Raw genomic sequence first — 24,141 nt, 5'->3', positions numbered from 1 at the left:
TGTTAGTACACATTCCAGATTGTGTTTTGAACGATTCATTAGTGCATGCTATTCCAAATGAAAACTTGTTTGTCCTTGTAATCATTCATTTTACTGGTCGTAAACTGGTCTTTAAAGGGATAGTCTTTAAAAAATTATAAGAGATTTCTGTCCCTCCATTGACAGCTACGCAACTACCAATTTGACACTTAAAAAAGTTCATAAAGAGATCATAAAACTAATCCATATGTATCGACAGGTTAAGTCCAAATTTTATGAAGATACCCAATCGCTTTATATGATGAACAGATTGAATTTAGGCTTTTATTCACCGAAGATGAACATAAGCCTTATGGAAGTTTGGTATGACAGGGTGAGTTCAGTAAATTATTTGTGGGTGAACTAACCCTTTAAAGCCATATAGGATCAAATTAACCATCAGCCAAATAGCTATTTAGGCATTGTTTTGAGGTAAATGGAATGGCAAATCAATTTAAGTCCCACACTTCTTCTTGTTCATTAATGGAAGATAAAGTTGCACCAAAAAAAAGCAGTTATCGTTGACATTAAATTAAAGGAACATACCTGTAGAAGCCTCCATCTCATGTTGAGGTCATCGATTCTGCTCAGGTTGTCTGGAGAGAGTAGAATGTCAGGTGGTCTAAATGTGGAGGCCAGTTGGTTGACCTGATTTACGTTATCCTGAATGGGAATTATCTCCTCCTGAAACGCCTGGAAAAATACATAAAACCTTATTATCTTTTGGACAAAAGGCTTAAAGATTAAAATAATAAACATATATACCATGGTATAAACATGCTACTTCATGGTATTGCCATTGTGCAAAGCTTTTTTTTTTTAATAAGGGATAAGAGGAGCCTGACCTTTACTCTGTCTATGTGGTTTTGCAAATCATCTACAAGCAGCTCCCCAACAGGCTTCCAAGAATTCTTCACGGTCTCGGCCTGCCGTAGCTTGAAGTCCAGCTGATCCTGCGCGTCCTGCAGCTCCATCAGCCTCTCCATGGCCAATTCTAGCTGTTGCTGCCAGTCAACAGAAGCTGCACCCAGATTCTTCCATCGCACCGTTACATCCTCCACCTCTTTACGCAATATGCGGCCCACGTTTTGAACCCTCTCCTCAGGACTTACATCTGGGCAGGACAAAAGTGAAATCAGGTTATAGCATCTTTAATTTATTGTACTGGGAAGATATGTTTTTTATTGCAGAAGACTTCATACCCTTTTGTCCAGGCCTCTGTTTCAGACCCTCACGGGGCATCTCAGCCAGGAAGGTTTTAGCATTGTCAATTGTTCCATTGATCACAGGTTCTTTGGCACCCAACTCTCTTCTGAACCCCTATGAAAACACAAGGACTTATTACCAACAGTAAATGTAAAAATGAAGGCACAAACCAGTGAAAATCTGATTTTTTTTCACATACTGCCCCACCCCCCACCTCACATGCAGTCAAACCAGGTGCTATTTTTTCAGGTATTGTGTTTCTCATGAATATTTAAATCAAGCCATTGTCATTATTTCCTGGCCAAACATGCCTCCTTCCTATGTAAATAAGGCTCATTATAGAATGCGCTGGATTCACAAATATCAGTACAACCTAATGCAATTAACACAGTGCTGTTACAATGTTTGTGTGCATTTTCTAGTGATCCTGGTCTGAAGATTTCACTTCTCACTGTCTTTCAACCATTTTTCAGGGCACATAAAAACTGATCAGCACCAAATTTTTCTATATTTACATGGACTGCATAATTCCTTCCAAGATCCAGGTACTAAAATAACAGATACTGCATGCCTTAAACTAAACTCAATTTTGGGAATTGATATAAAGTTAAAATAAAATATAAATATTAGGTGAAAAAGTTCAACTTTAGAAATGTTTGCAACTAACTGAACAAATTTGTTAACAAAGTTGAAGTACTAAAATCAAGAAGAACTAATAAAATGTGAATCACAAAAAAAAAAAATCCTATATAATTACTAAACTTAAACTGAAACCATAATAAAAGTCCACACAAATTAATTCACGAGTTCACACTTACAAATAAGCAGTTCAAGTTTAAAGTATGCATATTTGGCGTGCTGTCCGAGGGAAGGGCTCTGAGCTCAGACTTTGGCCCGAACCCAGAGTACCCCAACATATCTCAAGTTAGAATAGACAATTTTAAATGTGTTCCTCCTGAAATTTGTTACTAAAACATCAATAAATACTATAATAGGTTATAAATACTGATAAAATAACAGTGCCACATCTGACACTGTCAGTGGGCACATTTCATTCATTGATTCTTGTTTTTATGAGCAAAACAAACACTAAAAATCGTTCTCAACCATTCAACTAAATGTATTATAAAGGCGATTGCAAGAATAAAGGGGTAATTTAATTTTTTTGTTTCCTGAGGTGCACTCATAATGTTAGATGGCTTTTTACACCAAAATTTTTCATAATTTATAAATAAAAGGCCTTTTTCCTACCCTGATTTTAGCCCTTTGCTCTGAACGCTCTGTTTTAAGGGCCGTGTCTCCTGTGATTGGCTAACATCTTTTCATTTGAAATAGCTAAGTATTACTCTCTCTCTCTTAGCGCACTTTTACTATTACAATTCTCATGGTAACTAATCGTGAAAAGCCTCCCTTTGATGTCATGTCCACTTTGAAAAACCTGCCATTTTTTGATGAACTAACCCATTAATTGTAAGGTAGAAACATGTATTTTCTGAACATTTGAATCATAACTTTTCCTGCTTTCAAACTCCTCAGATTTAGTTTTTTCCAGGTTTTAGGGAAAAGGAAATTTGAGGTTTTCTCAGACAAATTCTCAAACACAGCATAGCAATGCCAATTTATTTAGTCGTTTGCAAAAACTTTGTTCAGTTACATTTCTGCTGAGACTTACTTTGCGGTTCCTACACACATGCCAGTTTACTTCTCAGTTAAATGCACCTGTAGAGTGTGACAGTGACTCAGCTGTCACAGGCAACACGCTCACTCTGCTCCCCTACACTAACTACTCCACAACCGCATCCTGTTTACTGTGGCCCCTGACAGCTGATGGCCATCAGCAGATGTTAATTGGTCCGCACAACCATGCAAAGAGACAAGGGACTTTGCACCTCTCCTACGCAAGATATCATCTCCATCTGTTTAAATATTTAACAAGAACAGACTCTGATAATGATCACACTTGGGCGCAGCGAAAGACAGAATGCATAAATCACATCTTGAACACCATTCTTCATGCTTTCGGTGAGGGGCGAAGAGGATGCGTCCTAGACTCACCTTGTGCGTAAGGAGTTGTTGGTGCACGGTTGGCACGTCGCCCCCCACTGGTTTCTGCTGTTCTAGCTCCTCCCTCTTTACCTGCAGCCAGTTGAGCAGCTCTTGTAAGGACATGTGCATGTGTTTCCACTGATCCACACCTGTATCCAGATACGGCCTAAAGAGTCGTATAGACGGTAAGATGTGATACTGCCAAGAGTTAAATCATAGAGGCCACCAGAGAGCACTATACTGTCACGCCACAGTTGAATTTAACAAAGAAAGTGCTAGATAAAGGTAGAGATTTGAGTAATCTTCAAATCTTGCATTTGAATATGCATGAACATTAAAAAAGCTTTTACCAGATTTTTCCAATACCAAGAAAAATGTGGCTGTAAAAGTTCCTTCAGGCACTCAAGGCACTCAAATTTGCATGAATTAAGACATTATGTGAAAGTAGTACAGATTCTGTCTTATAACTGGACAAAACTACAGACTTTAAAGCAAAATGATTATTTTCTGAAAATATGAGTGGTGCAAAAGATGCCAACCTGTTGCTAGGTAGTTGCCAGGTATATATATTGGCATCTAGCATATATAGCAACATATATATTGGCATCAACAGGTTGGAATCTATTTGTCTGTCCATCCGTCCGTCTTAAAATTATATATATTATTACACAAACACACTGTATGTATTTATATATGTATGTATGTGTATATATATATAAATAATTTTATGACAGACAGACAGACAGACAGACAGACAGACAGACAGACAGACAGACAGACAGACAGACAGACAGACAGACAGACAGACAGATAGATAGATAGATAGATAGATAGATAGATAGATAGATAGATAGATAGATAGATAGATAGATAGATAGATAGATAGATAGATAGATAGATAGATAGAGATTCTGAGTAATGTTCCAGCAGGCAGCACTAAAAATATGCAGGCTTATACTTTAAATATAAAGTTAAATAATTGCAGTGATTTGCATATAGCATTACACAGGCCTGGGGCTTGTATATGATCACATTATTTTTCAAAGCTCATTTCTGCTCAGCGTGAATTTTCCCCAGGTTAAATATAGATGATTAATTGGTCTTACCTTATACTCATAACTTTGTTACACAACTCATGCCACCGCTGCCCCATGTCATCAAGTCGCTTTTGTAACACCACAGCGTTGTCCGTCCCCTCCAGAGATGACACAATTCGCTGTCCATTTTCATCTAACGAATGGTACATCTCCCCGTGGGCATCAATCTCTGCTTGGAGATCCTGCGAGGATTAAAAGAGATCACAGACATCCAAGTAACAGTTCACTATGTGAATACGGATCAAGAAAGAGTTTCTTTTACTTCCCTGGATACTTGTTACATGATGACAAGACATACTTTTGGAGTATATTTTGCTCAGTTTATTTAAAACAGGAACACTTCCATAATTAATATAATATAATTATTTTATTTTAACATCATTGTTATACTATTACCGCAATTTTTAAAGTGTGTATATATATATATATATATATATATATATATATATATATATATATATATATATATATATATATATATATATATATAACACACACATTTTCTTAAAAGTTTAATATGAATTCAAGTCAAAAACAATAATAGTGTCCTAATGTTATCATTACTATCTAACATTTCATACATTGTATTATTATATTTTAGCATATAACTGTAATAACATTCAAATACAAAAATAACAAATATTAATGCATTATTTTAGAATAGATTAGTGAACTACTGTTAACAAACCAACAATTTTCATGTGTTTTCTGACAATATTTTAAGCGTATGTTCGCATATTTTGAAATGGCATAAACCCATTCATTCAGTCATGATGCAAGCCAAAACAAATCCAAAGTCACGAAGCAACCGTGAAGCTGACAGTGAAGATCAAACCTTAACATGATATGTCTTCCTGTGCAACATATCCCGTGAATGAGCGACATCAAATGAATCAAAAGCAACCCAGTCTGACTTTCGACAGCGACAGTCCTTTAATTCCCAACCATGTGGACGTGTCTGACGCGAGGCAAAAACCAGGGAGAAAGGGACATCGTGAGGATGAGAGCGAGAAAATGTATTCTGCGACCATGTGTCTACATGCGACGTGAAACGAGCTGCAGAATGCCAGTGGCGGCACACTGGCCCTGTTGTTTGAGGCGAGAGTGGGCACTGCGAGCGAGGACTGGGTCAGAGATGGTTTTCTGGGAGAACAGAGGCTTCTCTTTATAGCCCACATCTTTGTCTGCCTCTTCATATTTAACTGCGTCTCTGCACCGTTGCCAAACGCACATATCTCCCATACCAGTGAGCCACGGGCGACCTGGACAATGGATCTGTCAGTTTCACCAGCCTTCCTTATAAATAACACTAAAACTCCTAAGAGCTTATAATGAGAATGGAGTTTAATATTTTTTATTTTCCAGTAATTTCATTATAATGTTAAGGTCCTACAAGGCAAGGCAAAATTATTTATATAGCACATTTCATACACAATGGCAATTCAAAGAGCTTTACATAGAAAGGGATTAAAATAGGGATAACAAATGCATAAGGAATTTTTTTTTTAAAGAGAATTAAAAATAATAAAATGATGATAACCAAAGAACAAAGGTAAACTAAAACAGTTATAAAAAGAATTTAAAAAATGATGCATAGATAGGGTGCAATCAGTCAGACGTACAGTGGCTCAGAGCTCATTCAGTAAATGCACAGCTGAACAGATGTGTTTTGAGTCTAGATTTGAATGTGGCTACTGTTGGAGCACATCTGATCTGTTCGGGAAGCTGGTTCCAACTACGGCTGGCATAATAGCTAAAAGCAGACTCTCCTTGCTTTGAGTGAACTCTTGGTATTTCTAACTGACTTGATCCTGCTGATCTGAGTGATCTGTTGGGTTTGTATTTAATCAGCATATCTGCAATGTATTGAGGTCCTAGCTCATTGAGTGATTTATAGTAGTACTTTAAAATCGATCCTAAATGTAACTGGAAGCCAGTGTAAAGACCTGAGGACTGGTGTGATATGGTCATATTTTCTGGTTCAGAATCCTGATAGCAGCGTTCTGTATGAGCTGAAGCTGTCTAATGGTCTTTTTTGGAAGGCCGGTGAGAAGGCCATTACAATAGTCCACCCTACTGGTGATGAAAGCATGAACCAGTTTCTCTAAGTCTTGCCTGGAAACAAAGCATCTAAATTTTGCAATATTTTTCAGATGATAGTATGCTGATTTAGTTATTGCTTTGACATGACTACTGAAACTCAGATCTGACTCCAAAATCACACCAAGATTCCTGACTTGATTTTTTGTGACAACCTGAATAATAAAACCGCTATTTCGCAGAACTGTTTAAATCTAAGGAGGAGTGCCATATTTATATCTCAAAATGAAATCTGTATGATTTAATGCAGAAAAGTTGCAGGTGGATAACATTATACAAAATAACAAATTGAATTAAAATGGTTTCTACAGCATATAATGTTTTATAAAAGTGTAAAAGCAAATAGTAGATTACTGGCTTTGAAAAAACTTTTAATATATTGAGCACAAATGTTTGTGAGGAATTTCAGATTGGTAAATGGTGTGAACAAGCAGAGCAGGGTTTCTCTCACCAATGAGTGTGACTAGCAGAAAAAGCACAAACTAGAACTGGAGCGGAGTGACTATATGCTTTAAAAGAGATAGGGAAACTGCTGTTACGTATGCATTTAGAAAATTCTGCTTACATACCTGCCATTGCCCAAGTAAATGCCGCACTGTGGCAGGGTTTTCCAAAAGTCCCTCCTTAAATGTCGCATCTTGTAAGACATTGGCTGTGGTTTCTGCCTCAGTGAGCCAATTAAGGAATTTTTCCAAGTCCAAGTAGAAATGCTGCAATTGCCGCAGTCCAGCTTCCAGATTTGCCTCCTTGTCCCCTACACTGAAAAGGGTAATGACTTCATTGTTATACAGAAAGTAAGTTGTTAAAGTAGTACCTTAATATACTCCAATATTATAGAACAATTATTGGATTGTTAAATTAGCTGGTAACAAATGCTTCAAACATCAAGCCCCAGGATCTTGAGTGGCCCACATTTGTCCTGAAAGCAATTGCTCCATAAAAAGCATTCCATGCCATAAATACATTTTCTTTGAAAATGTTATTATATGCCACTCCACCAAATCAAAGACTTAAACAGAAGCTCACCGCTTATTGATGTTGGCCCAAGCCAGATTCATGCTCTCAGTCATTTGCTTAACTTTGCTTGTGTCGTCGTCTGCATAAAGGGTAAGTAGTTTGTTTGCCAGTTCATTTGTGACATTCATGTGTGCTTGCCACTGCTGTATATCCTTAGAAAGTTGCTGCAATATAATAATATAGCGTTTATATGTAGTAATCAAATCACATGCATTCATCTAAAGATCTTTCAAGGAATACAAGCACACTGAATCTTGGTCATGGTCTGTCATGAAATAGATATTGTGTTTATTCTACATTATTCTACCTTGACATCTGCATTTTGGCTTTTTAAATCATCAGCACCGTGCGAAACTTTCCTCCAGCTTTCTAGTTTTTCATTGGCTTTCTTAATGAGGGGCTCCACCTTTTTTCTGGCCTCCAACCAATCGCTCGAGTCCTTATACATGTTTTGCAGCTGAAGGACCCTGTCCATCAGTTTGGTGTGTGAATCCTCCCAGTGTGCCTGTAATTTTTCAACTTGAAATAAAAAGACAGAACATTTCTGAATATAGCTTAATCTTTGTACATATGATGGAGGTACGGTAATAAAAAATGATTACACTGAATCAATCGGTTACAAAAAAAAATACACAGATCAGTCATAACATTATGGTCGCCCTTTTGCAGCCAAACCAGCCCTGACCTATCAAGGCATGGACTCCACTAGACCCCTAAAGGTGTGCTGTGGTATCTGGCACCAATATGTTAGCAGCAGATCCTTTAATTCCTGTAAGTTGCAAGGTGGGGCTTCCAGGGTCGGACTTGTTTGTTCAGCACATCTCCTAGATGCTCGATTGGATTGAGATCCAGGGAATTCGGAGGGCAAGTCAACACCTCAAACTCGTTGTGCTCCTCAAACCATCCCTGAACCATTTTTGCTTTGTGGCAGGGTGCATTATCCTGCTGAAAGACGCCACAGCCACTAGGGAATATCGTTTACATGATAGGGTGTACAAGGTCTGCAAAAATGCTTAGGTAGGTGGAACGTGTCAAAGTAACATCCACATGGATGGCAGGACCCAAGGTTTCCCAGCAGAACATTGCCCTAATCATCACACTGCCTCCACTAGCTTGCGTTCTTCCCATAGTGCGTCCTGGTGCCACGTGTTCCCCAGGTAAGCGACGCTCATGCACCCCGGCATCCACGTGATGCAAAAGAAAATGTGATTCATCAGACCAGTCCACCTTCTTCCATTGCTCCGTGGTCCAGCTTGTGTGCCCATTGACAGGGGTCAGCATGGGCATCCTGACTGGTCTGCAGCCATGCACCCCCATACGTAACAAACTACAATCCACTGTGTATTCTGACAACTTTCTATCAGAACCAGCATGAACTTCTTGAGCAATTTTTGCTACAGTAGCTTGTCTGTTTGATCGGACCACATGGGCCAGCCTTCGCTCCCCACGTAGATCAATGAGCCTTGGACCCTGTCGCCGGTTCACCACTTTCCTTCCATAGAGCACTTTGATAGATAATAACAACTACAGACCAGGAACACTCCACAAGAGCTGCAATTTTGGAGATGCTTCACATTTTGGCCCTTGTCAAAGTTGCTCAAATCCTTACATTGCTGATTTTTCCTGCTTTTAAAACATCAACTTTGAGGACAAAATGTTCACTTGCTTCATGATATAGCCTGCCCACTAACAGGAGCAATGATGAAGAAATAATCAGTGTTATTCACTTCATAATGTTATGCTTGATCAGTGTAAATGCTCAGTGTTCCTTAATTTTCAGTAGTGCTATCTTATATTGATATGACCTTGAGATGCCAGCTAAGACACAATGTGCAACTTGGCAACAGTCATTGTTTAATTGCTAAATTTTTTCAGAGACCAAGCTGCTACAATGTTGACACCCCCATATCACCACAAATGAAGTGTATCACTGAAAGAGGATATGGATGAGGCAAAGCTGACTTACTGCGCTCTGTAATGGTTGCCCGAGTCTCTGGGTTATTGGTTTTGTTCTTCAGGTTCTGAGCCGCAGTGATTTGTTTGTTCAGCTGTGGACATCTTTGCTCCATGTCTTGCAGTGTTGACTGTTAGATAGTCAAAACACAGAGTTCTTTACTACAATGTTGTGTGGCATCTTCTGGTCTCATGTCAGTCATTTTGTATTCTTTTTAAATCATGTTAGTCCACATAATATTATATTATATTCACTTTTAATATTATTACTTTATATTCCAATTGAATTAATACAATTATTAAATAAATGTATTTAACTGAACAAAATGAATCAATATTTAAAGCCACAATATGTATTTATCTATCTATCTATTTTAGAGGTTGCTTATTCAAAACAAAGGCGTAGTTTGATGACTCCTGGATTTCGCAGAGCCTTTATTATGCTGCAGACGACCACTTTTCCCTTTTTACGGTCATGTGTATGTGGGGTAACAGCACTGTTTTATCATATTAGATACATTTGAGTGTGTTGAAAGTTATATTGCTACTCTGTGCATTCGCTCGCCGGCTACTATGAGACACTTGTTGCACACTTCAGTAAGCTAGATCGATTTTAGGCGTGGTAAAACATGGTACTTGCGGTAAATCAAGAAACTGTGTGTGTGTGTGTGTGTGTGTGTTTGGTCAATAATACCATCTTTCACCTTCCCTTTGACCATTACATTCATTAAATCGTTTTTAGTCTTTTTTTTGTTGTTACTGCTGCTGCTTTAGGAGTTGTGTAATTAAACGCCATCTTCATGATTCTTCATCTTCACGCGTTTTTACAGCTCAATTTAACAGTATTTTCCGTTAATTAATAACTAAAGATAAAGTTCTTCTGCTGATTTCAAATGCAAAGAGACTAGCCAATCATGACAGAGGTCATTAACATATACTGTGTAGCCTATGCAATTTTAAGGGTCGGAGGAAAATTGGTTATATAAAACGAAATTGTATTTGGTGTCCCCTTGACTAACATTTTATGTAGAATATGTTACAAAATGGTCACGTTGCAGCTAGTACAAAATGCTGCTGCAAGGTTGTTAATGAATGCAGGGAAACGGATCATGTCTTTTTAAGGGTGGCTACCAGTACACTTTAGGATACAGAGTAATATTTTGATATAGGTTTTAAAAAGAACTTCACAGAATGGTACCAGAATACATAGCTAAGCTTATTAAGCAGTCCAAGCGTAATACTATAAGATCATCGAACAAGTTTCTACTAACAATTCCCATGACCCAGGCATGTCTCAAATGAAGGGTGATCATGCTTTTTTTTCCTTCTCTTTCTTAAAGTTTTGTCTTGTTCTTTTGCTTTCTATTGTAATGTACATCACTTTGGAGCCACTGTGTAGCCTTAAGTTGCTATATAAATAAATGAACGAAAATACACTCTGAGCTAAACTCTCAAAATATGTATCTCAAAATATGTGTAAAATGTTACAAGTGTATAACATAGCCACTGCAGGACAGAAAACAAAGTATTTTACTGTGAACACAGATTAAGAGCTGCAAGATGACGACATCAACTGACCTTGAGTTTCACTGTCATGTCATTGATCTCGTCAAGATCTCCAACCGTTACTCTCTGAGTCTGGACCATGTGATCCAAAAGAGTGAGCCAATCATCAAGCTCCGTCCAGGATTTATTGAATTTATCAAGGGCTGCATCTCCTGCTGCACTACCAGTCAGTGTTACGGCTGGAAAGTAAAATATTACATAAGTAACATGGGATGTTCATGAATTTTAATAGCATATTGTAGTTTGAATCATCATGCATCACATGATATCACACCTGCGAGCTGGCATTTGTCTCGCCACTCTTTAAGGAGAACTTGAATTGATGTCCAGTCTGCACTAAGGCCATCAAACTGCCCCTGGAATGCATCAGTCCAGGACAAATATTAAATAAATCTGCAATGAAGCTGATAGACTGATATAGTATGATATACTGCATTACAGTCCAGTGATGGTAGATACTACAGGGAAGTGTGCAGAGTAATTTAATATCATCGTGATAGTGTTTCTGAGATCATATCTAATGATATTGTGGTCGATTACACACCTTCTCTGGTTGGCATGGAGGTCTCTCCTTTGCCAAAACGGCTTCCACTGCTGGTTTCTTTTCCTTTACATCAACCTCGATCTACAGAAAATAAACATTTGAAAAATAAATCCACAACAAGCCCTTATTAAAGGAGTAAATCTAGCTCTAAATATATATTTTTTATTATTTATTTTTTTTAATAAAGAAATTAAAGGGTTAGTTCACCCAAAATTGAAATTGATGTCATTAATGACTCACCCTAATGTCGCTCCACACCCGTAAAACCATATTATTCAGACACAGTTTAAGATATTTTATATTTTAGTCCCAGAGCATATGCAGTATACACACTGTACTGTCCATGTCCAGAAAGCTAATTAAAACATCATCAAAATGGGTCCATGTGACATCAGTTGGTTGATTAGAATCTCTTGAAGCATCGAAAATACATTGGTCCAAAAATAACAAAAACTACAATTTTATGATTCACTGATTCAAAACCGTTTGAATCTTTATTTGAGGTTTGAAAACAAACGCGGAAGAGAAGACAATGCTGAATAAAGTCGTAGTATTTGTTATTTTTGGACCAAAATGTATTTTCGATGCTTCAAGAGATTCTAATCAACCAACTGATGTCACATATGGACTACTTTGATGATGTTTTTATTCCCTTTCTGGACATGGACAGTAAAGTGTGTATACTGCATATGCTCTGGGACTAAAATATAAAATATCTTAAATCGTGTTCCGATGATGAACGGAGGTCTTACGGGTGTGGAACGACATTAAGGTGAGTCATTAATGACATCAATTTCATTTTTGGGTGAACTTACACTTTAATCCTTTTTATTTTTTGCACAGTTACATTACTTTTATCACCATGATAACCACATTAACCACTAAATTCTGTGTTCAATGACGCATCTGGACATTTTAATTGTAAGCATTTTTGTCATGATATTCTTTGCACTGTGATACAATATGTTTTATTTAAATATGGATACATTAAAATGGTACAACACTGTATAAATTCTTTAAAAGTTAAATAATGTAAAATCCTTATTGTAGTACAGAAATATACACTCACCTAAAGGATTATTAGGAAAACCATGCTAATACTATGTTTGACCCCCTTTCACCACCAGAACTGCCTTAATTCTACGTGGCATTGATTCGACAAGGTGCTGAAAGCATTCTTTAGAAATGTTGGCCCGTATTGATAGGATAGCATCTTGCAGTTGATGGAGATTTGTGGGATGCACGTCCAGGGCACAAAGCTCAAGTTCCACCACATCCCAAAGATGCTCTATTGGGTTGAGATCTGGTGATTGTGGGGGCTATTTTAGTACAGTGAACTCATTGACTACGTTTACATGGACAGCAGTAATCTAATTATTGACCTTATTCTAAATAAGACAATATTCTGATTAAGCTGTTTACATGAGTTGCTTTTAGAGTAGGCCTACTCCGGTCATGTTCCCGTTTTACATGTGATAGAACATAGATCGATTATGGCACGTCATTACGTCCCCAATGCCACGCTATGTTCTCCAACATCCAATCATAGCGTGACTTTGGCAGGTGTGTTAAAATTAATGGGCTCAGGAAACCCGCTGTCACTTCACCTGCGGGTGTCGCTGTTGGACAGTGTTACTTTACATTAAGAAGTATAACAAAACATGCGTTTTTATAATGTTTTATATCTACATTTACGTTGATTTATTTTTGTAATATTATGTATTGCCTCTTTCTGTTTTTTTTTTTTTTTGAAGAGACACTGCCCCTCTTTCCTCCTTATTAACAGCCTACATTTAGAATAATAGCTTTGATTAATTATGAAAAAGGTTTAAAAATCATGACTGTTTGGATTGTTTTTCCTGCCGTCGAGCCACAGGCGTTCACTGAATGACCCATTTGGTTTGCGATTACAGATACAAACTTATTGTATTTTACTTTTACAATGAGCATAATAATTACAACAAAAATAAAAATATAGAGAGGACGCAGTGTTCAGAATGAACAGTCAAGTAAAACACACACCGCCCATAGCGCTTTATGGCAACAACATTTCTGACTGACAGATACGTAAAAGATAAACGAGTCTTTTCCACCATTTGTTACTGTTTTGTAGACGTTGTTATATTAAGTATAATTCCAATTGTGTTTTATTGGCCACAATATTATCGATGATTGTTGAAAGGGGCACTTTTGATTAATTTTCAAAAAGGGCAGAGGCTCCAACCCACAAAGCCTCCCCTCTGCACTTCTCTGCTGTGCGTAACGTTATGTGTCCTGTCACAAAATGCGGTGAAATCTCCGACATGACATTAATAGTTAGATTAAGGTGTGTACATGTCTCCGATAATGCGACTAAAATAGGCATACTCCACATGTCTTAATCTGATTTATGTGTAGTTAGATTATGACTTTAATCAGATTAAGGTAATTAGAAATCGCTGTCTACATGGTAGCCTCTTAATCAGAGTATTGTCTTAATCAGATTAATATCGGAGTATTGTTGTCCATGTAAACGTAGTCATTGTCATGTTCAAGAAACCAATTTGAAATGATTTGAGCTTTGTGACATGGTGCATTATCCTGCTGGAAGTAGCCATCAGAGGATGGGTACATGGTGGTCATAAAGGGATGGACATGGTCAGAAACAATGCTCAGATAGGCCGTGGCCCAATTGGCACTAAGGGGCCTAAAGTGTGCCAAGAAAACATACCCCACACCATTACACCACCACCAGCAGCCTGCACAGTGGTAACAAGGCATGATGGATCGATGTTCTCATTCTGTTTACGCCAAATTCTGACTCTACCATCTGAATTGCTTTCCTATAGCTCAAACAGTAGAGCATGGTGCTAGCAACGCCAAGGTCATGGGTTCGATTCCCAGGGAAAGCAAGAATTGACAAAATGTAAAAAATGTGTACCTTGAATGCAATGAAAGTCGCTTTGGATAAAAGCGTCTGCCAAATGCATAAGTGTAAGTGTAAGTGTAAGTGTGAATGTCTCAACAGAAATAGAGACTGAAATTTTTCCAGTCTTTAACTGTCCAATTTTGGTGAGCTTGTGCAAATTGTAGCCTCTTTTTCCTATTAGTAGTGGAGATGAGTGGTACCCGGTGGGGTCTTCTGCTGTTGTAGCCCATCAGCCTCAAGGTTGTGCGTGTTGTGGCTTCACAAATGCTTTGCTGCATACCTCGGTTGTAACGAGTGGTTATTTCAGTCAAAGTTGCTCTTCTATCAGTTAGTCGACCCATTCTCCTCTGACCTCTAGCATCTACAAGACATTTTTCGCCCTCAGGACTGCTGCATACTGGATGTTTTCCCCTTTTCACACCATTCTTTGTAAACCCTAGTTATGGTTGTGTGCGTGAAAATCCCAGTAACTGAGCAGATTGTGAAATACTCAGACCGGCCCGTCTGGCACCAACAACAATGCCACGCTCAAAATTGCTTAAATCAGCTTTCTTTCCCATTCTGACATTAAGTTTGGAGTTCAGGAGATTGTCTTGGCCAGGACCACACCCCTAAATTCATTGAAGCAACTGCCATGTGATTGGTTGATTAGATAATTGCATTAATGAGAAATTGAACAGGTGTTCCTAATAATCCTTTAGGTGAGTGTATGTTAATACAATTGTATTTGTATACAATACAATTGTCAATACAATACAATACAATACAAATGGGGGGGGGGAGGTCAAAAAAGTAAGAAAAAATAGTGGTTCTAAAAAATATGCTTGAGTTTCTTTGAGAAAAAATATAATTCTTCTTTCTTATTTAGATTTATATTTATCCTTTAAATTCTTTCTTTTGATGTAGGGCTGAAATATGAAAAGGAGCTATAGCAATAGTTATACTTGCCTTGACAAGCACCACTAACGAAAAACAAAGATTTTGTTTTGAGAAAAACAACAGTTTAAAGTGACAGCATGCAGCAAAGTATATTCAGTCGAGTACAGCAGAATCAGAGTGAACCAGCCACAAATCATTCAAAAAACATATGTACTGATTTTTTTTCTTCATAAGTTCACTAAATGAAAGAACAAATGATTTCCTGAACCTATTAGTTCTATGTCTAGGGAAGTGAAACCTGTGCCTTGATGGGAGCAGATAAAACTATGAACCAGATGCCGGGATGCTAGGAAAGCTAGTATATGTTATCTGAAAGTCTCTCTTTGTACAAATTTGAGTTTTTTTGTTCTTGCTTCTTAATTCTTCAAAAAAATGTCTTGCTTCTTGTAGGGATCAAACTAGCAACATGATGGTTGCCAGTCCTTTTAACTTGTATCACTACACCATAGCTGTTACAGCACGAAGTTGAAATACGACAGACAACAGTATCATGAAACAGCAAGAGTGTGGTCAGTATGTTCTACATATGTGATATTACCTTTGGGTCTACAGCAGTAGGGGACTGCTCAAGCTGATTCTTTGTATTGGAAGCCCAAATTGAGAGCTTGGAAAGCTGTTCCTGGTACAAAGACAAATCCCTCAGGAGATCCTCGATTTGTCGCTGCTTCTCAGGAAGATCAGTGGACACCTTTGAAGGAGAGAAAGACACTTTTTCTTTTCAATAAATCACTGCAGGGGGACTCTTACGAAACCTGTTTAGAACATATCCAGGTCATGTTTTACCCCAAAATCTCAAGAGAGATATTGAGATATAAGAAATATTAGAACAGAATAAATAAAATAAGAAATATTATTTTTCATAAAGAACTTTTTTTTTGGGGGGGTGGGGGGGTGGGGGGGGGTCTTTTCTTAAATTGCTATCCTAACAGTTAAGGACCCCAATTCGTGTTACCATAATGCAAGAATATAAAACACTCATTATTGAACTGCTAAATAAGATTTACAAAGCCTAGCCTTTGCTGCCCTCGTGCATCACTGAGCCTTGAGCACCCAACATCCTGTTGCCAGTTTGTGGTATGTTCCTCCTCTATCCACTGTCAGTAGGTTCTCACCACTGCAGACCAGGAGCAACCCACAAGCCTTGCCATTTTAGAGATAATTAGTAATTATTTGGCCCTTGTTATAGTCCCTCAGATCCTTATTCCTGCTGCATCCAAAAACGTTGATTGTGTGCTTAACATCTAATCTAAAGCCCTTAACATGTGGCATTGTTAGGAGATGATCAACGATATTCACTTCACATGTGCTCATCATATACACATTTAATTTAACATACACACACATACATTTTTGTAAATTGTCATGTCCTCACTAGGCCGTTAACAGAAATGCTGCTTGCATTTATCATGCCATGGTCACACAATCATTCAAATAAATTTGCCACTAAGAAATAGACAGGGAAGTAATGATTTGAATTACCTTGGCCCATCGCATGTTAATAACCTTCAGATGTTTCTCCAGTGGTTTGACTTTATCAGTTGGGAGAGATGAGCCCTTGCTGTTGATCTGATGAAGAGTTTGCTTTCTGCTTGGCAGTTCCACCACCCGGGCCTGAAGATTTCCATACACACACACACACACATTAATTATCTGCTCCTCTTTGTGACTCATTTTTTGGTGATTTGCCTCATGGGAAAATTTTAATTTTAATATGGAGCTAAAAGCTATGTTTATCCCTCATGTCAGAGCTAATGGCTAAGCAACTGATTTTTACCTTCACTTTTTCTAATGTTGCACTGAGCTGCTCCTTGTGACCCGCTTCTACAGGAAGTGCAGCCACAGCCTCTGCATCATCCAGCCAGGACTGAAACTCCCCCATGTCTTCATTTAACTCGGCAAGAACGATTTTTGCCCCGGCAGAGCTAAAACACACAGCAGCCATATTAATGCATTCCTTCAAAATAAGTACAAAAGAGGGCAATTATGTAGGTGTTTGCTGCTCAAATTGAATTATGCTAAGATATTCAAACGTGCACAGCTCTCTCACAAGCAGCCTGCATTAATATGTCCTGAATTTTTACTAACCGTCTCTTGATCTCAGCAAGCTGGTTGGACACTTTGGCCCAGCGGGAGTTGATAGAGGCGAGCTGCTGTTTAATGTGGTCCCTGTCGTCCTTACTGCACTGTGGAGTCAGATCTGTCCCAAGAGCATTGAGCCCCTTCACTGCTGCTTCCTGTTTTTCTAGCTCTCCCTGGAGCTCCTGGGAAAGTAGAATGTCGCAGTATAGATGGTCTGAAAACTGTTTGCCTAGAAAATCTGGTAATACTTTTATGAAGCCTGTATATATTGATTTTGTATTCTTAAAAATAATAATTCTTATTATCAAGAGTATATTTAAATGAATAGTTCACCCAAATATAAAACACTGCAAGGCTATAAAAGATTTATATTACTTTCTTTCCTCAGCCAAAGATTTTCCATCTAATAAAAGTGAATGGTGCCCAACGCTAAATATGGATTTTGTACTGTAAAAAATGGTCTACATTGGGCACTATTCACTTGCATTAGATGGATAAAAATCCATGCAAATGTTTTCCTCCAAAACCTAAATTTCTTTTCAGCTGAGGAAAGAAAGTCTTATACATCTTGGTTGGCCATAGGGTAAGTTAATAATCAGCCAAATTATTTCTTTGACATAGTATTAAACACAATGTAATTTGTATATATTATAACAATGTAATGATACAATTGTAACATTTATGTTTACCTTGAGGTGTTCTCTATTATTTATGGGGTCTTGTTCATACTTCACAATCGTCCTCTCAGCATCTGTTAGCCAATCGTCAAGCATTTTGTGCTCTTCGCTGAATTTCTTCGATTTTTCAAGGCGTCTGGACAGCGGCACAAGTAGACCAAAAATGGTGATTCAGAGAGTAAAGAGAGAAAAGAGAGTAAAACTCAATATTCTGATTTAAACTGAAAAATGTATTAGCATAAAAAGTTAATGTGTACATATATTGTTTAGTTATAAAGTGTCCTGACTCTCTGTGGTCATAAAAAATCCTAGGAAGTCCTTTGGAAAAAGAATAGGGGTGTGTCCCCTGCATCCTGGCCAAATTTGCCAATTAGCCTCTGTTCATTATGGCCTCCTAATCATCCCCATATACTTATTGGCTTCATCACTCTCTCTCCTCTCCACCAATCAGCTGGTGTGTGGTGAGCGTTCTGGCCTAATATGGCTGCCGTCGCATCATCCAGGTGGATGCTGCACATTGGTGGTGCTTTAGGAGATTCCCCCCTTCTATATTTAAAGTGCTTTGAGTACCCATAAAAGCGGTATACAGCTCCGCAAAAAATGAAGAGACCACTTAACATTGAGAAATCAATGTTAAGTAGTCTCTTAATTTTTTCCATAGCTGTATAAAATGTAACAAATTATTTTGCATGACTTCTCTACTAACCAGTAGGTAGCGTTTTAAACTTAATCTGCATTTTGAAAAAGTAATTTTTAAACTAATAATCCTTACGCGAGTCTGTCATCATAGAGCTTTTTGAGGTTTTCCCAGTTGGCTCTGAGCAGTTGGACCAGTAAACTCTCCTCAGGAACAGAGGCTCCCCTGCCCAAAGCCTCCGTCACTGGACTTTCCAGCTTATCCAGATTCACTTTAACCTCCTGAATCACATGTAACACAACAGATTAAAGCATTTGTATTAGTTTTACTGCTGTTTCAGTGGTGTGAGTAAAACAAATTGTTCATGTACAGATAATGAGTAAATCAATAACAGATTGAATCAGTTCATGGACACAAAAATGCATTGGCTAATAAAATTAATTCAAAGAAACGAGACATGGTTTATGATATAACCTTAAGGCACTTCTCTTGTTGAGGAACGTTGATGAATGCTGCAGACCAACGCTCAGGAGAGTTCAGCAGAGCCTCATTGTCAGCGATACACTGCAGCAAAAACTGCAACTCCTGCACATTCAAGGATGGACAACAATGAGACTCATTTAATTTGACTATAAGGGTTATTGTGCAATGCAGAGCAATAAAATGAATGTTTAAAAAAAAAAAGTTTTTTTCCCCCAATTTCTCATTAAAGATTGTCCACTACTATGGAGATTGATTTAAATATTTTGTCAATGCTTATGGGTTTACTCCCAAAAGTTGTGTTCTTTTTTTGAGCACACGGAAAGTTTATCAGTGGAACACAAAAACATTTGTGAGAGAAAAAAAAAAAAGCATTGATAAAAATGTGTTTCCTTCCGTGTACCTTTAGTATGGAAGCATATGGGTAGCAATATTTCCTACACTAGTTTTAACATATACATTTAAACATTTTTAAGTTGCAAAATAAAAATAAAATGTATTACAAAAAATATTAGATGTGTTTAACATGTTCGAGCAGAAATTGTAGCAAAATTATCACTTAATTGTTGTTTTTATAATTGCATTTACACTCACAGTTAAGATACTTGACTAGATACTTCATTAAATGTCCCGCAATGAATGTAGCAAATTTCAATATGGAATTGAAAATGCAATCCGAGGCGATCAAGTCTCCGCCCCACCCTGTCAATCCCCATATCAAGGCAGTGCGGAGACTTGATTCTTATGCTATATTCATTGCGGGACATTTAATGAAAATGCAAATCACAAGTATCTTAACTTTGAGTGTAAATGCAATTAAGAAAAACAACATTTAAATGATCATTTCTTCTAACATATTCTGCTTAAATATGTTAAACACATCTAATAATTTCAGTAATACATTTTCATTTTGCAACTTATAAAGCTTTAAAGGGGTCATGAATTGAAAATCAACTTTGATATATAAAAGGTCATAGTAACATAAGAATATCGTGTAAGATTCAGAGCTGAAAACATCCTTGTTAGTTTATTTTTAATGAAGTTCCAGCTCACGTGGGGAAGACATTGTACACGTGTTTGCTTCATTTCACTGCAGAAGTGTTTGTAAACAATTCTCAGACTAGATTTGCAGACATATTAAGATTAAAACACAATGTGGTGCCTTCTATATTCGATCCGACAGGAATGGTGCAGCACACTAATGTGAGTAAAATGTGTTTTTTATATGTGATAGTATTGGATTGTTACATATCGTTTTGATTATGTGTACGTGTCTGACAGAACATACCTTTAGCATGCTGTCACAGGCTGGAGAATACTTTATTTCTTTGTTCATTGAGACTAAGGGCCAGACTCTGGCATGTATGGGCCAGGACTCTTAAAGCCCAACGTCCCGGGTTAATGTGTTTTCCAGATGGGCTACCAAAACGTAAGCCCGTCGACAGGCCGGTGAATCCAAAATAATGAAATATTCCTTTCTCAAACTGTGCTGTTTACTCTCTTGAATTGACATTTGAAGAACGAACGCACACACGTGTGTGTGTGTGTGTGTGTGTGTGTGTGTGTGTGTAGGCACGCAGTTCATGCTTATATCCACCGATCGGGCGGGCCAAGTAATGCAAAAATAATATTCCAATCAATCGCGGGTGAATATGAAATAAATAGTTGTGTTTGTTTGATAAATACGTTTATAAGCCCTGTGATTGAGAAAATCATTCCGGTTGCCACTTTCAAAACAATTGAAAGTTAACTGATAGGGGAGCTGAAGCTCCTTAAATATGCAATATTTATATTATACAATCCTAGCCATGGGCGTTTACTTCCAAGTCTCCAGTGCGGCACGCCCAACAAAACCTAGCGTTCAGGAGAGAGCTTCATAACCAGTGTAGAAAATAGCCTATTACTTATTAGTTATGATGTTTTGGAATGTAAAAACCACACAAACGTCATTAGTTGACCTCAGACAACAGTATAAAAAAAGCCAGTTCATGACAGCTTTAAAATATATGTTTAAATTATATGTTAAAACTAGTGTAGGAAATAGGAAATTTCAAATGTTAATTTAAAAGATAATTTTGCTACAAATATTGCACACATGGTAAAGCAAAAGTCAATTTAAATACTGAAATGCATTGCCATTTTGCATATTGCATACCTACATGCTTCCTGACTTTAGGGGATCTGTACATTACAGTACATACTTACCACAGGCAATTTCCCCCAACACGTCAATATTTAAAAAATGCATTTTTAACCACTGAGAGCAGACTTACACTTTTGTGGCGGACTTGAGTGAATTTAACGTCCAGCTCCGCCCAGCGTTTATTGACAGGGAGGAGGCGGGGCTCAACTAATTTGGCAGCTCCGCCCTCTGAAAGCAAGCGGCCCAGTCCACGCAAGTCCTCTAACTTTGGACGCTGATGTTCAATCTCAGATCCAACTGCCTGATGGAAAACATCCAACTCTTTTAGTGTACAGTCCTAAAATATTAAACTGGGTAAGATGTAAGCAAAGGGACTTAAAAAAAACAACATAGCAAGTCCCTCTATACTGTTTAAAAACATCCCTGGTGAGGAAAACTGTGAAAAGGCTACTTTGAAGATAGTTAAATATAAGATACATATTAATTAAGACCCGTAGTGTACACAGTGCAGACTCTCACTTTCACTCTCGGCTCCTCAGGGGGATCTGGAAGCTCTGCTACGTTCTTCTCAATTTTGTCCAGCCACTGCATCATGTCATCTGTTTTCTTACAGAACTGATACCACTGCGGGGCAAGAGCAAGGGCCTTCTTCTTTCTCAGGGCTCTCAGATTCTATGAACGCAAAACAAACAACAACATATTATATATATATGTGTATGTATATATACACAGTAGTATATTAAGTATATATAAAATATAGTATATTATTCTCAATACATTTATACAGGATGTCCACAAGTTTGTCACCAAGCAAAACATGATTTACCAAAGTTTAACACACCAACCATAGCCCAAAACCTCCATAGGTTGATATAAACAAGCCCCTTTTTAACCTTGTCTCTGACTTGAATAATAATACAGGAGTTCGACCTAACACTGAGCTCACAATTATTCACTAGTGCAGTATCTCATTTAGGAAAAATTTCAAATACCTAACCGTAAAATCTGATCAGGTGATGATAAGTATGTTGTTTCAGGACCAATAAAAGACTGATATCCAATATAAAAAAAAAGTGTAAAATTTTTGCTTAAACCAAGATAATTATTTTTTTAATGGGGAAGAAAAATTAACTAAATGTATAATATAATGTTTAAATAAAAATCTTATTTTAAGAAAGCTTTCCTGAAAAAAAAAAAAAAAAAATTAAGACACTTTTTGTAATGTGTAATCAACCTGACATCTAAGTGCTTTTGCATTACTACAGAATTACATTGTATGGCCAGTTTAGTCAGGTCCCCTCAGTCAAAACCACCCTAGACAAACTTTTAGTCAACTTTTTATTGGCATATTTTGCTAAATTTACATTTGGCGATATGGCTCTGTTCTAAATTCCCAACACTTTTCATGCAGCAGCTACTGGGGACAACCTCCCATTTTATTAAACTGTGAGGGCAGCGTTAATCCCCCATTCAGAACAAAGCATGCCTCAATGACAATAGAATGACATTGATTAAGTTAAACACAGTTTAAGGAGGAGCTGGGGGGGAGGTGGGTTGCAAAGCAACGTGCAGCGGAAGCAGCCAAGCAGGCAGACTGAACTTAAGCTACGTGTGGCCTGCCTGAACTAATGCAGAATGCTTGAGTTATATTATATTTGATGCAGCTGTCCTTGGACACACACAAATCAATGACATGCTATGAGCCTAATGTCAAGAGCTTGTAAATGTATTCTCATGGCCTTATTTTCAAATAAAATGTGTACTTGACACGAGTCAACGTGCTCAATAATTACCTTTAGAGTGTCATATTTGTCATGGAGAAGGTTGTGCTTCTCACGGATGGACTCTCTTTTTTCCCCAGGAGGAGTTCTCTTGAGGAGACTTTCTCCTTTTAAAAACAGTTCATTTAGAGCATCCTCATCTATGCCCTGTGAAAGAACAAGCACAGAAAAAGATCTAATTAAATGTAAAATCTCTCTGTCTGTCTGTCTGTCTGTCTGTCTTGTCTGTCTTGTCTGTCAGACAATTTGCAGCCAAGCAATGCATGATGTACTTTGCCAGCATTTGTTACTCATGAACCAGATCCATTCCCTGAAACTCATTATCTTTCTTGTCATGAGATCTTTACGCACAAGCTCGGAGGCTGTTTCAGCCTTTTGCTGCCTGTGCGGTTCCAATGACTGAAATTAATTTTAGCCAAAGAAACAGCTGAGAGTATTTTCTTACCGCATCCTCCAGGAAATCGTCCTCTTTTAGACTTTCACCTAATTTAATCTCCTCGTCCAGCACCTGGAGCCATATATTAGCCTGTCTGTGGTACTCGTCTAACTCTTGAGAGGAGGCCTGGAAAAAAATATGATGGAAAAACATACAAAAAGGCTAAAACAAATCTATTTTCTAAGTGGTACAATAAGACAATGTTACTAGCTGCATTTACATGGACCCTTATAATCTGATTGTAATCGGACTAGAAGCACAATCGGAATAAAAAAGTCACGTGTAACCACGTCAATTGGAATGAATTGGCCGGATCTGATTCAAATTTAATTCGGATTGTAAGGGGTGGTTTATTCCTTTTGTAATCCAAACGATAGGACATGTAAACACTTGATCGTAGTACTGTGCATGTGCAGTGATGTAGAAATAGCATTATGCGCAGAACGGGCTGTTCTTCCTTTTGAATAAAGTGTCATGAATGAATGTCCTGTCAATCTAAAATTATCTTTCCACT

The 24,141-nt window shown here is 37.7% G+C and overlaps 1 protein-coding gene across 5 annotated transcripts in view; it reads right to left on the bottom strand.

Annotated features, from left to right (window-relative positions):
- The window catches only part of dmd (dystrophin), a 135,998-nt gene that overhangs the window by 49,278 nt on the left and 62,579 nt on the right, over window positions 1-24,141 (bottom strand). For 4 of the 5 annotated variants that reach the window (XR_010904784.1, XM_067442048.1, XM_067442047.1 and 1 more), the window contains exons 38-60: window positions 23,637-23,753; window positions 23,204-23,338; window positions 21,930-22,082; window positions 21,541-21,711; window positions 19,262-19,372; window positions 18,923-19,068; window positions 18,163-18,286; window positions 17,480-17,655; window positions 17,169-17,316; window positions 16,874-17,005; window positions 15,933-16,082; window positions 11,548-11,628; window positions 11,278-11,359; window positions 11,016-11,182; window positions 9,451-9,568; window positions 7,792-8,003; window positions 7,494-7,648; window positions 7,037-7,226; window positions 4,377-4,549; window positions 3,280-3,436; window positions 1,221-1,338; window positions 864-1,132; window positions 565-711 (exon numbers count right to left, since the gene is read on the bottom strand). Coding sequence is in view for 4 of the 5 variants with exons in the window: in XM_067442048.1 (XP_067298149.1) it covers window positions 565-711; window positions 864-1,132; window positions 1,221-1,338; window positions 3,280-3,436; window positions 4,377-4,549; window positions 7,037-7,226; window positions 7,494-7,648; window positions 7,792-8,003; window positions 9,451-9,568; window positions 11,016-11,182; window positions 11,278-11,359; window positions 11,548-11,628; window positions 15,933-16,082; window positions 16,874-17,005; window positions 17,169-17,316; window positions 17,480-17,655; window positions 18,163-18,286; window positions 18,923-19,068; window positions 19,262-19,372; window positions 21,541-21,711; window positions 21,930-22,082; window positions 23,204-23,338; window positions 23,637-23,753 (3,432 nt within the window). In the remaining variant the exon portion in view is untranslated. Of the gene's footprint in view, window positions 1-564; window positions 712-863; window positions 1,133-1,220; window positions 1,339-3,279; window positions 3,437-4,376; window positions 4,550-5,202; window positions 5,320-7,036; window positions 7,227-7,493; window positions 7,649-7,791; window positions 8,004-9,450; window positions 9,569-11,015; window positions 11,183-11,277; window positions 11,360-11,547; window positions 11,629-15,932; window positions 16,083-16,873; window positions 17,006-17,168; window positions 17,317-17,479; window positions 17,656-18,162; window positions 18,287-18,922; window positions 19,069-19,261; window positions 19,373-21,540; window positions 21,712-21,929; window positions 22,083-23,203; window positions 23,339-23,636; window positions 23,754-24,141 lie in introns of those variants that run through there. The other variant, XM_067442050.1, reaches the window with a different exon arrangement.

The sequence above is a fragment of the Pseudorasbora parva genome, chromosome 4 (genome assembly GCF_024679245.1).
Source record: "Pseudorasbora parva isolate DD20220531a chromosome 4, ASM2467924v1, whole genome shotgun sequence".
Classification (NCBI taxonomy): Eukaryota; Metazoa; Chordata; class Actinopteri; order Cypriniformes; family Gobionidae; genus Pseudorasbora; species Pseudorasbora parva.
This window is presented reverse-complemented; position numbering and strand designations above follow the sequence as displayed.